Source organism: Gopherus flavomarginatus, chromosome 2, assembly GCF_025201925.1.
Source record: "Gopherus flavomarginatus isolate rGopFla2 chromosome 2, rGopFla2.mat.asm, whole genome shotgun sequence".
Taxonomy (NCBI): domain Eukaryota; kingdom Metazoa; phylum Chordata; order Testudines; family Testudinidae; genus Gopherus; species Gopherus flavomarginatus.
The window spans coordinates 7,003,744-7,017,543 of NC_066618.1; the positions used below are offsets into that span (position 1 = coordinate 7,003,744).

Below are 13,800 nucleotides of genomic sequence, written 5' to 3' on the forward strand. Positions count from 1 at the left end.
CTAGACAGTATTTGATCCTGCCATGAGGGCAGGGGACTGCACTCGATGACCTCTCGAGGTCCCTTCCAGTCCTATGAGTCTATGAGTCTATTTCAATGGCTGGAAACTCGTATGGCACTGTGCAGTTATGAGTGGTGAGTGTAGGCCGCTCCTTACTAAGAAGTGATCCTGACTGCTTGTCCCCCCAGCAGCTCATGCTGAAGAAGAGCCACATTTGTCTTGTCTGCATTGAGGGCCTCATCTTCAGTGCTGCTGATCCCAGAAGTTCTCCATGCACCATATCTGCTGTCTACTCCAGAACTCTGGAGCAGAGTCAGACAGCTCGATTGAGAATCTATGCAAACCTCATCCTTCTTCCCTCTTGAGATGGAATGTGGTGGGATAGATTAGAAGGGAAGGAGGTATGAGGATGTGGAAGAAGAGAATTGCTAGGATTGCTTGAAGGGGCAGGTGTACAAAGTATATCTGTTTCTGTGGGGTGAGCTTTGTATTAGGGTCCAGGCGCAGGCACCTTCATGGAGATTCAGTACAAACCCTTCCAACTATTGTTGAGGATGATTGGTGTTTCAAAGTGCTGCTCCTGGACCTTGCAGTCATGGAGCAGGCAATCAGGGTGTCGTATATTTGCTTCTGGCATGCAGGTATCTGGCAAACTTCTCAATGCCCTGAATATCTCCATTAGATTTGTCCTGTACTCCAGGTTATTACTGGGAGGCAGCATTGACTAGTCAATAGGATGTAGGACTGGGAGTCGGGAGCCTTGGTTTCTGTTGACTGACTCTGTGACTTTGAGCAAATGACTTCGCTCACTGTGGCTCTGCTTTCCCCTCCGTAAAATGAGAAGAATGGTAGTTGATCATGTTTGTCAAGCATGTCAAGACTTAAGGGCGAAACAAGCACTAAGTACAAAATGTTAATGTGTGCAGGGCAGTATTGTAACTGTGGTGTCCACCATTGTGAAAATTGCTTCATGGTATTCTGACCCTTGTGCGCTGAGTACCAGTATTTCCTGAAGAGTTTCTCTTGAAAATTGATTATGCTCTTTATTTTTGGAATATCTTTAGTTCTGGACTGGAACTGGTACGGACTGTGCGGGGCTTTGTAGAGCTCTTTGTGGAATGAGTAAGACCAACAGACCATCTTAGGGTCGGTGAGATGCGAGGGGAATGGATAATTAATAGGGAAATATCTGAGCTACAGGGTAAGCCTGGGGAGAAACATTCATAGGTGAAGTTCTTTCACAAAGCTACTCACATTTCTAGCAGCAGCTCAGCGAACTGAATACTAAGTACCTTTCATTAGAGCCGGAAGCCCTTAATAGTCTGGAATTGTGATTGGGTACTTAAGTGAAAGAACTTGCCAGGACTTCACCATGAGGCGTTCATGTTTAAAACATGGCATTTTGTGGTTGTGTGGGCAGTGTTCCATTAACTGGGCTATAGATTTGCAGAAAGAAGTCTGAGTTCCTGTGGTCTGTGGCTGAGTCGCTGTCTACCGGCTGACCATGGCTGACATAATGTCATTGGATGTGGGAAGGGATACGATAATATTAGCTCAAGGGTTGTGGTAGAGGAGGGGGAGTGGGATTCTGTTCACTAGATTTGGCTTGGCAAAATAAATTCAGTGCTTTCTAATTTCCGCTCTGTTAAACCTTTCCTGCCAAGGAGCTATTACCGTTATGTTTACTACATCTGCAGTTTGCATATCCCATATAGCAGATGATACTATATAAAGAAATTAATTGCCATAGCATTTGTGAAAAATCCATGGATTTCATTGTGTATCTTTCCAGTGGCTTCTCGGTGCCTCTTTGGTCATATGATTGTTCTAGTTTAGTTTAGTCATGTCACTCTGATACTTTTCTCTGCCTTTATTTACCTTTGTCTTGCATTCACACTTTGTCTTGGGAAAGCATAACTGTTATGAAGTCAAAGAAGCAGTGCTTAGTTGTGGAACCATTCATCCACAGCATGAGTGTGCTGGAATAGCTCTCTTTGTAACTTATGCATGCCTAAAGCTTGATGAAACAAATAACCAGTCCAGCAAATCCTGTAAAACTGATCTCTTGATTGTTGTCAGATGTGCCAGACAGAATGCACCTGCTGTGCTATCTAGTGTACCTATTCTAGCAATCGTGTTGTTAATTTGTGTCCTATGCACAGAAGTTTTGTGCCATAGGATGCACTCCGCTAACTCCACAAATCCTCTTCTGGGGTATCCAGGAAGTCTGAACCACTGCCTACATGTGTACACTGCTTGAGTGCACGTGTGACTTGTGCCTGACGACTTAGGTACTGTGCAGTTACATGCACATGCCAGAGGCCCCATTTCACAGCTGCCCCAAATGGGTGCACATGATCCCCATAAAAGCAGCCTTATGAATCTCTGTATAATGGCAAGCCACATACTATAGCCTTTCTGTTCCCATGGATGTAGTTTAGACATGCCAGGATTCAGATTTATCTGAGCAGGAGCTGAGTGGAGGGGCCATTGCTGGATCAGGGGCACGTGCATTTACACAAACACATCCTTCCCTTGATGTCAGGCCTCACCTCTCTGTCGCACAGAGCCCGTGGAGTAGACTCCTTGAGGAATTCAGGGAAGCCAATATCAGAGCAGTGAGCGTTCATCTTAACACCTGCCGCTTTCTGCATTTTGCTTGTTTTTACTGTTAGATACCTGTATGCAGTGTGACCAAATTTGTCTCATGTCTTACTTTAATAAATATAATATAACAATATATGAAGATATACCTATCTCACAGAGCTGAAAGGGACTGTGAAAGGTCACTGAGTCCAGCCCCCTGCCTTCACTAGCAGGCCCAAATACTGATTTTGCCCCAGATCCCTAAGTGGCCCCCTCAAGGATTGAACTGACAACCCTGGGTTTAGCAGGCCAATGCTCAAACCACTGAGCTATCCCTCCTCCCTGCTATAAAAAGGTTACTGCAGCTGTCACAGTAGGGTTCGGGCTGCATGTTCTGCCATAATACAAATGAACAATATAGTTATGCTAGTGCAATACAGATATCTAGAAAGGGACACTTCTATCTTGAAAAGTTGATAGTCTAAGTAAATAAAAGTTGGGGAAAGTGAAGAATTATTATCCTCACTTTACAGTTGGGGAACTAAGGCACAGACAGATTAAGTGACTTTCCCAAAGTCCCCAACAGGAAATCTGTAGCCGGATTGGGAGTTGAACCAGTTTTTCTGAGTTGCAGCCAGTGGCTTCCTCTTACTGCTGGAATTGGAAAGGCAGGAGATTTGTGAGGCCACTGATATGTTTGATCCGTTCTGAATGCAAGTGGTCAGGAAAGATGTCTTATAACTTCCGTCCTTAGTATTGCCTCTGATGTGTACTTGCATGTTGTAAATAGAAAGGAGGGATTTCATCTCTTGATTCACAGCCCAGATTAGGTTTTGGCACAGAAGGCATCCAATCTTTTAGTGGTTGGCAGAATTTGTGCATTGATGACTAGACATCTTGTCATTGTTTTGCTCCGCAAAAGTAGCAACCATTTTTAAGGTTTGGCCAGACTACTGACTTTAGTAATCTTTCCAACCATCTTTATGTGGGCAGCAGTAGATGCAGCATTTTAACTATGTCAGACCATCTTTCGAGGAAAACCACACCCATACACAACTTGAATTTGCAGTGCAGCTAGCAGGCAAAGGGTTAAGCAAATTGTTACCAGACTCTCAGTATGCCGACAAAGGAAATTAGTGGATGAAAATGAGCCACTAGCAATTTTTTGTTTGTTTGTACCAGGAACCACATCACCACCTTATCTTCAAATCAGACCCTAATGAGCAGGTAAAATGAACAGAGCATTGTAGCTGTCCCAGTTTCCATTTTAGTGGCGTTCATATTTTAAACTATTCAAAACTATTGTTCTTTCTTGGGTATTTTAAATGTTAAGCCCATTTGAATTAATCTAGAGCACATCAATATTAATCAAGTTTAAAACTAATAGGTCAGATGTTATAATAAACCAGTTTGTTTTTGCACATTTTTATTTTGTAAATTATACTGGTGACTCTGTTTGGGGAGTGGGAAAGTGCCTCTCTTTCCCTTCTGGCTTCTCTTGTGCCACCTCCTGTTAATCTGTAAATGTGTGTGAGCCTCCACTTGGCATACCAGCAGCCCCACTGCCTTGTGCTGTGATCTCAATTGATTTCACAAGCTAAACTAGGTCAGGCCAGGTCAATACTTGAGTTCACTGATGCTTAACAAATTAATAAGATGATTTGTTTGAATGCCTGGTTGCTGCAGACAGTGGTGGTGAGACAATAGAGGAATTCCTCCACCTGATTTTGCACTAAACCAGTGCCTCAGCATGGATTTGGGGGCACTGTGCTGTTGGAGAGGCCATCTTTCCAGTCAGATGTAAAACTAAGTTTCTGACCACTTGTGATTTACTAGAAGTGCCATGGGAGCTCCATCTATAAAACCCCAAGGGCCCTAGCTGATCTCCAGTCTGGGTAGTTAAATTATGTCTGTAAATTTCTCCTCCAGTTCCAATTGGATAGAGTAATCCTCATTTCCTGTTTCAGACTGATGTGTAGTGTAGTTGCATGCTGCTAGACAGCTGCTGCATTTGATCTGAGGTGTGGGTGAAGTGACCTCCATGTTCTTTACCTACAGTATCTCCCTGGAGGTGTTGAGAGGGTTAATAAATTAATATTTTTAAAGAGCTTTGAAATCCCTAGATAATAGTGGTGCCAGGTATTAGAAGAGAAAATAGAACGACTGTCCTCCTCTTCACTATTCTTGTTACTACAGAAGCCACACAGGCATGGTTTATCCTTTAGTTATTAACACTGTGTCATTCAAGGGTCGACAGCAGAATCATAAATAGGAATGTCTTGTCTAGGTGTACACCACATCATAGCGATAAGCAGAGTAAAAGGACCTAAAGAGAAGAGAGTGGTCTTTCCACCGATTCTGTTATGATGGCGTGAATAAACACCTGTTCTAGCCAAGGAGAGTCGTGACGTTCTGTTGTTGCACTCAGTATCAGTACATGTATGGGCCACCATCTCAGCAGAAGGAACCACTTTCTAGTAGAGGGGAATTGAGAAGCGCAGTTCTCCATCCCCGTGATATGAGGCAGGTTTTCCAAATCCCCTCCTTATACATCTGTCAGGAAAGGTAGCTGAGTCTTGTCAGAAGATCAGCCAGGCTGGACAAATGGTTTTGGTTCACACTAGGTTCACACAAGGAAGTTTAGCTTTCTCTTTCGCCATTTGGATCTCCATCTGGGGGGTTAGCCATATGTGATCACAGAAATTAGAGCTGGTAAAGGCCTAGTAGGTCATTGCAGATGATCTTAATGGACCTTCCGGCCTTAAATTTGTGTTGATTTGGCTTTTTCACACTTACCTCAGATGCTTCTTCCTTATCTAAAACAACGCTCATGGGCTTTTCCAAACACTACATAAAAGAGGATCGCTGGAGTTACCTTGCAGTCTCTCTGGGTGTTTGCTTATGGTTACATGAGGGAGTGGTAATTTGCTAAGTGTAGTGTTAACTGGTTTATTTGTAATATAATGCTTGAGTGGGCCTCTTGCTTGTGGCCTGGGATAGTGTAGCAGTCAGTGTATCTGTTATTTCCCATCTTGATGACCCCAAAGTAGTCTCTCTGACATCCCTGACACCCACATTCTTCCCCTCCCATCTATCTAATATGATCCTGCTCCACTGCTTCTGACCATGTTACCCTCCTTCCCCTTCAGATCCCTGCATGTCCCCCTACTTCACTGCATCATGCTTAAACTGGTCCCTTTACCTTCTAAGACCTATTCAACTCTACTCTACCCAAATATTCAATACAAACTTTCACTGTGTGACCCCTCTCTCGCTCCTCTGACTATTCCCATTTTAGTGCCCTCTTTGTCCGCTTCTCCTGCAGCCACCTTGGGACTTTTTGCACAAGTGGAATGTCTTCTCAGTGCTGATCATTCAAATTGTCCCTGTAGACTCTCTACTTCCGTAGTGCTCACAAGTAGTGAGCTTATGCTCCATTACGTCCGTTAATCTATAAGGTGCCACAGGACTCTTTGTTGCTTTTTACAGTTATAACTGAGTCAGCTAGAAGCACAAATGCCTAAACTGAGAAACAGTGTAACCTTGTTGCTCTAACCCTCACTCTTACTCACTCCGTCCTTTCTGTTGTTCTAGCCCCATTTACATCATGTCTACAATTAGATTATCTCTGCATGTCCCATCAGGCATTGAGCCCACTTTGGGGCACTGTAATATTAAATGGTGGAAATCTTAGCCCTGTCATTTTGCTGGACATATGGAGGTAGGATCTGATTATTCAAAACTTGCATATTACAGTTGCTCTTCACATCTGAAGATAACTGAAAAGTCTGTCCAGGCCATTCACCGAAAGCTCTTGATCTCTTCTTCTTCTGACAGATCCTGAAGAAACTTAAGAGCCTCGCCTTAGAAACAGACACAGAACTGGAGAGACAGGACGAAGTTCTTGATGTCATCACCACCTCTGTAGACCGGGCGACTTTGAATATTGACAAGCAGAACCGGAGAATGAAGAAGCTAACGTAGCACCAATATGAGCCAGCGAAGATGATAACCAGAGGGATTGTGCAATTTTTTCTTTAACAGACTATTTATAGACTTTCTGATTGTACAGGAGCCATCTCTAATACTGTCTTGAATGTTGCTGTGGAACTTTGGCGGGGATTGTGGGGAAAGGAATGTGGAAACATTTCCAGACTGGGATAACTTTTAAAGGCATTTTAAAATTAAAAAGGCTTAAACTGTTAATTGTGAGGAAACGACAACTGCGAAATTCCTGCTACAGAAGATCCTTAAATATAAAATACTGTGATTTCATCTGAGTTGACATCCATGCTACATGTTAAGTTACTGCTTTTGAAAAGTAACTTTTCCGTAACAAGTGAAGATGAGGGAGCAATGAATTGTCTTTATACCAGATAATTGTACCCCAAATTCTTGCAAGTTCTCTCCAAAACCGGAGGTAGAGTAGAAGTTGGCCAATTCACACTGAGCACCAGGCATCCCACTACAAGTTGCTGAATTTTACTGATTAGTGGTTGAGTGAACATGCCTAACTGTTAACGATAAAAGAACTTAGTTCACTTATTGTACAAGTGTAGTTTTAAGATTCCTATCACAGTGTACTAGTAAAGGTTTTATGTAATGAAGTCTTAGTAATACAAGAGCTTGCCACAGCTTTTGGTTGTGAAATCTTTGGCAAGCAAATGGAAACGGACACTGTATCTGTGAATTAGTGAGATTTGCACTCGGTGAGGAGGGCAGTTGAGTGTTGCCACAGGCTAAGTGTCCTGCTACTTAAGTAGCTTACTGAAAATAAGTGTCAAAGCAAAGTGGAGACTTTCATTTTCCAAAAGGGAATTCTTGATCCTTTGATGATCAATTGCAGCTGCTTTGTCGTTTATACTGAATGACCAGTGGTAGAAATAAAAGTACAGGAGAGGATTAGTTGTTCACTATACTGTCATTGAGATGATTTAGTAGGATTGCCTAAAGCACACAAGTCTGTTCTGAAAGCACGTGGAGTACCTTGTATACATAAAGAGCCTTGCTTATGTATAATGAGATTTTTGGAATAAGATGCTCTCTGGTTGGCTGAAGTCCTTAAAAGGTTTTAGCTCTTCAGAAATCTGATGATGACCTGGCACAGATTCTCCATGGTATGACTGATATCATTTCCGTAACCATTCCTGGATGCTGGGAGGCTCAGGTCCATAAATTGCTTAGCACTCCTTCATTTTCCGAGGAATACACTTGTGATTGGTGTTCTCTTCGCACTGCTCAGATACGAACTCCATCAGAGCTGCACGGGGACCATGTAAACCCTAGTAGCTGTACTGCAGACCTATGGATTGAGTGTCTCCTGATCAATACTATAAATGTTGTGTGTGCCGCTTGGTATTAATGGAAACTAACATGGTAGACAGCCCTCCCGCTTCCAGTTATTTAAAAGAAAAATCATGAGATGTGTGGGGACAAGACTTCTTCTCAAAGCCAGTCTTACATGGTTAGTTCATTGTCTTTCAAAAATAAAAGAGAGTGGCTGTAAAAATGTAGCTAAACTATTATTATTGTTTTATCATCGTTGATTTTAGTCATAGTTCACAATTTGGATGTAATTTATATCAGTTAAACACGATTTAATGTATACTTTTCTCTCCTACCATAAAAGCCATTGTCTAGAATAGGTTCCAGATAGCCTGTAGCAGAGAACTTGACAGGGATTCATTTCTGCTTACCACTACCCTTTTCGTTTTCTCTACTACAGCTCACTAGTTATTTTGCTTTAAAGAAAACTGTTGTAACCTTGTCATTTCAAAATGTTTTATAATAAGCTGATAGTGAATTGTCAGCATGTAACTTTACAGATAAAATCTTTTTTAAAAGCTGAAGTTTTGAACTGGGGACCCCACTGATAACTGCCATGGGATTGTTCCATTTTAGAGTAATATGGACTACAATTGAAGCAGAATATGGGAAATGACCTAGAGATAATAGTCTTGAAAACAATATAGTGCACATCTCTCCAATGTAATAGCTGGATAATTTTTGAGTGTCTTGTTTTTTTGCACTGCAAGTCACTTGTTCACTATCTGAGCTGTTACTGGCATGCATTGGTGTCTTGTTCAGTATTTCTGAATGTAGTAATGTTTAGGCTATATGAAATACATAAAGAATGTATCACAGTGTAACTCACACATCCGGTTTAGTTTGAAATATCCCAAGTAACTGTTGTCTTAATGTGATGAGAAAACATGTTTACAAAACGATTTATTGTATGAAACTTGTTTAGAAATACACTTTGCACAAAATGCACATTTTGGTGTGAAGAAATTTGGACCAGGTGCTGATTTAGAACTGATTCCTAACGTTAATTAATTCGACTATGGTTGCCAAAAACAAATAACTTGCACTTAACTGGATTGAGTTTACCATTCTTTGTGTCATAACTTATTGCTATGCTTTAGCTATGGCATTTAATTCACTACTGTTTGTATGCGGTAGTTTACCTTGGTCTAACATGTTCATGCCAAAAAAAACCCTTAATATTATAAGAGTAAAAAGTTTTAGATCTGTACATTTTGTGTCTAGCTGAATTCCATCTGCCAGGAATTCACTTTGATTCTGTAACTTGTTCTTTACTTTTATTAAAATAATACCTTGAAATAGTGAATTTTTTTTTTTTGTTCTGTTTGTACTGGGCTTTGTCAATTGTCTTTTTGGTAGCATGGACCACTAATTGTGTCTCTCATGGAGGCCTGCCCACCCAGTTACAGCCACCTCCCCTCCCATTTGTAATCACATAACATCTCTGTGGCAACTACAGTGATTGCTCACATGGGAAAGTAATTGATGTGTATTTAGGTCTCTTTAGTGCGATAAATGTGTTGTCTCATTTGGAAAAAAGTCAATCACACTCTTCTCATGTTCTGCATTTCAATTCCATCCTCGCTGTAGCTCTTTTCTGACCACCTGCAAATGCTCTGTGTATCACAGCTGTCTTTAGACCGCAGTTTGGAAATCTCTACTTCCTCTCTTTTTCAGTAATCCCTAAAGCAACACTCGAGCCTGTTCAGACACCCTCAGGGTTTTACTTTACTGCAGGTCTCTTCCTTCCTACCCAAAGAACAGCAAAAATACCTGACAGTGAACCATAATCCATACAGAGTTCAGCCATCGTCACTTTCTGACCATTCAAAGGATTTGTGGGGGGAAATCTGCACTATATATATATTCTAACAAATAGTCTGTCCCAGGAGCAGACTCTGCCCAGATGTAATGCCCAGAACCTTCCTGAATACTTAGACAGTGGGCTGGAGAACTGCCTCAGTACTCAAATTTTCAATTATTTGAACGGTTACTTGGCATGTGTTTTTTTTTAATTATTATTGATTTATGTATTTTTATTGATCAGGTTCTGCTACCCTAACAACAAAAGAGCCGCTTGAGCTGCTGTCATTGCCAGCAGTGAGAGAGGTTTTTTATGTTGGACAAAAATGCCATTTTTTTTTCAAAAATTAATGTAAATTGCAAATAATAAAGTCACAGGAGAAAAGATACAGCGGTCAATGCATAAAAGAAATGTAATTTTTTTTATTCTTCAGTGAAATAACCTTTGTACATAGTCTAAAACATTTCTAAAAAGTTGTGCCTTATAGATTGTAAACTTTTGGGGCCAGACACACTCTTTTCTTAAGTGTACAATGCCAAAGACGATGGAATCCAAATCCCTAATCTAAATAGAGAACAATAATCGAACAATAAGGGTTCTAGTCTGAAAAAGAGTCTGTTCTATTTCGGCCGGGTTTTTAAACCACGCTTCGAACACTACCTAATTGCTTGGTGCATAAATAGTCAGCTTTCAAGTTCCTGGGCATACTGAGTGATTTCGGGATATAGCCACAGCCTGCGGCTTTCATGTAGAAACTAATTTTACTCCTATGGATTCAATGAAACGTTACAGTAATAAGCACAACACTTTACACTTATTATCTGAGGATCGCAGGGAGTTTTGCAAGCAGTTAATTAGAGCCTCACAACAGCTCACTGTGTTTCCAAGGTTACATGCTCTGAGAACACCAAGTTGTTCTCCGTAGAAGGAAATGGAGTAAGTCTGCCCACAGCTGTTGAGGCTGCATATGACAACATTGGCTGAGGGAGACACTGGCTGAAATCACTGTCCTGATTCATTTTTAATATAGCAAAACATAGCAGCAGCATCACTTGCTTTTCACCGTGTGTGGATTATGTCAAACCTCAGCCTGGTGAAGAAAAATAATTTCGTAACTTGGCCTAATGGTAAGTTCAACCGCTAGTGTTTGTCAAGTAAAAGCTCTGGCTAGCCTAGCTCATGAGGCCTGGGAACTAGTGGGTCTGGACCAGGCGCATGGTTTCTCTGCCCTAGCAGGGTTCTTTCAATGTTCCCTTAACGATGTGGACAGAAGCTGTCAGTTCCACACAAACGATCTGCTGGGTTTCATCCATCAGGCTGCTCTCTGGACCGTGGCAAAGTTGCTCGTGAGCCCAGCATGAGCAAGGCTGGTAGTGCAGCTGTGAGAGGTCTAGGGTGCTGGAGACGGAATGTGCACCTGGGTTCACACTGCAGCTAACCTGCCTCCTGTTTTAAGTGGAGCAGCATTTGTTTAATGATGTAACAGTCCAATCTGGTTGCTGTTGGATGGTTTCATTGTAAGCCAGCTGCTTAGCCTTTATGCTGGCTCGTTTCCAAATGGCTGTGACACCTACATACTAGACATGGATCCTCCCCAGATGGGGTGACTGTTCCATGTTGCAATATCTGAACGCCTACAAGAGGAAATAGCTGTGCTGCTGGAAACCGTCCCCCCATCCTTTCAGATAACAGCTTATCTGCTGGCCATTGAACCATCAAGATGTTACCTTGGAGGTTTGAGTAATGCATGGAAGGGGTGTAGGGGTTTCCCCTGCGATGTAGGGAGCATTTCCCATAGCAGGGAAGCAGAATTAATCTTAAATTCCGGTTTGTACTAATTCCTTTGTGGCTGGTTCCTGACCACACTCTCTAAGGAAGCTTTAGGAAAGTGAGTCATGACAGGAGCTCAAGGAGGGAGTTGAGGTAGAAAGCAGTCTTGAGATGTCAAGGGGAAAGGGAGGAAGCCCTGGTGTCTAATGGGAAAGTGGAGATAGGCTCAGATTGCTTCAGAGAAGGTCAGCAGCTGGGAGTGGGATGGAGTGAGGAAGGATGATTTTGTAGTTAAGGTATTGGACTGGAGGCATGGGTGATCTGGATTTAATTTCTGACTGTGTCATAGATTCCATGTGTGACCTTGGGTGAGTTACTTATGACCAGTCACCGGCGCAGAAGGTGGCTCTCTCTGTCTGTCTCTGCCTCAGCTGCCCATTTGTAAAATGGAGTAATAGTTTCCTTGTGTGTCACATCCGTTCAGGCAGTCTCTGCTCAGAAGAGCTTATGATCTATTACTATGGGACTGTGCATTGCCCAGTACAATGGAGCCTACAAAAAACTTGTCAGTGGTTGGGTTGGTGGTGTGCGGAAAACACTGCCTGTCATGCTGTTCAATATTGTCTCATTGTTTCCTTATATTCCCCTGCCCGTCTGTGTCCATCTGTTGTCCCTTGTCTTACACTTGGTCTGTAAGCTCTTTGGGACTTTTTGTTCTGCGTGTACAGCACCTAGCACAATGGTCTTTGACCAGGGGCTCCTAGGAGCTGTGGTAATACAGATTAATAATCTCATTTGAGTAAGTGCTTCCATAACCCAATTAAGGCAGGACCCATCTTTGTATTTACATGAGCATTGTATCTGTGGGTCTTGAAACCACGAATGGGTATTATTCTCACCGACCACACCCTATGAGATAGGGAAGCCAGTATCGCCATTTTACAGAAGGTCAAAGGGCAGCACATAATAGTTAAGTGACTTGCCAAAGATCAGGCTTAGTGAGGAATTGAACAGAGGTCCTTTGCAGCCTACTCTAGTGCCCTGCCCACTAGACCATCTTTTCTACCTTTATTGCCGAAGTGTTAGAGACTATCCTTCAGCTCTTCAGTTGAGCGTTCTGTCCTAAGCGTGTCCACAGGCAGCACCTGGGGGGTTAGAAAATGAATGTTTATCGGAGTGGGACTGATCTAGAGCGGCGAAGAGTCTATCGGCTTAGTGTGGGAGCGTCTGTGAAGAATTAATTCTTTAGTCCTGTTGACTTATGGTTTTGAGGGTGGTGGGGGGAGGGAAGCCTACTCGGAAATGTTCTGATTTGTTCCACGTTGCATGTGTTTTTAATTTAATGCTTTATATGGTGGTGAACGTTGTTTACGGCCATGAAGTCACAGATAGAGACAGGGAAGGTAATTGCGGGTAGGTAGCGGTGCCAAGGTCTCCCTTCCATTACGGCACCTCCGTTCAGCGCGTGCAGCCTTGCCAACTCCCCATGTGCCAGAGGCAGAAAAGGGAACAGTGTTAAATAAAATAACTTTCAGGCCCTAATACTCCTTATGAAATGACTCCATTAGGCTGCTTTAGGAATGACCATCCCCTAGCCTGTTAGGTCTAGTTAAAAACAGAACCAAACCGCAAACTTGTAATTTTTTTAATGTATAAATATATGTTGTATTGGTGGGGGGGGGTGTATGTATGTATGTACAGTGCTTAGCACAATGGGGCCCTGCTCCTTGACTGAGCCTTGTAGGTGCCACGGCCATATGAATAGTAGTTAATAGAGCAACTTTCAGCTGCCCGTCTCAGAGCACTTTTCAAAGGTGTGGTCTCCTTTCCACAGATGGTGTGACTAAGGCACAGAGAGATCGAGGGGAGTCAGGGTCTGTGGGAGGCCAGACATGGGTGCTCTGTCTGGCCTGCGGGTCAGCATGGTGGTCAGGATCCAGAGGCCAATGGGCAGGTCAGGAGCCAGGGCCATCAGGAAACAAGCTGAAGTCAAAGGTTGGTGCTGAGTTGAATGCCAAAGAGCTGTAGGCTAGGGTCGGGGCAGTCAGAAACCAGGGTGGCAGGGTTGAGGGATTGGAACCAGGAGGGTTGAAGTCAAGAACCAGGGATGAGACTGGGGATCAGATAATGGATGCCAGGGTCTGTAGCAGCAATAAGACAGTATCTGCCTTTCTGCACAGACAACTTCCTGTATCTCCTTCTGTCTTAAATTATGTACCCGGCCCAATCAGAGACCTTGGAGCCCCTCCAGTCAGGTCGCTGTGGGTGGGGAGAGTAAGGCCTTAGAGCTCCCAATTCTCTGGTCACTAGAAGAG

General features: G+C 42.8%; 1 protein-coding gene across 8 annotated transcripts in view; it reads left to right on the forward strand.

Moving 5' to 3' along the window:
- Positions 1–13,800, forward strand: part of SNAP47 (synaptosome associated protein 47) — a 115,643-nt gene that overhangs the window by 25,173 nt on the left and 76,670 nt on the right. For 2 of the 8 annotated variants that reach the window (XR_007772840.1, XR_007772839.1), the window contains exon 5: positions 13,320–13,480. The exons of 4 other annotated variants lie outside the window; for them this stretch is intronic. Coding sequence is in view for 2 of the 4 variants with exons in the window: in XM_050942689.1 (XP_050798646.1) it covers positions 6,424–6,570 (147 nt within the window). In the remaining 2 variants the exon portion in view is untranslated. 2 more of the 8 variants (XM_050942689.1, XM_050942692.1) reach the window with 2 other exon arrangements.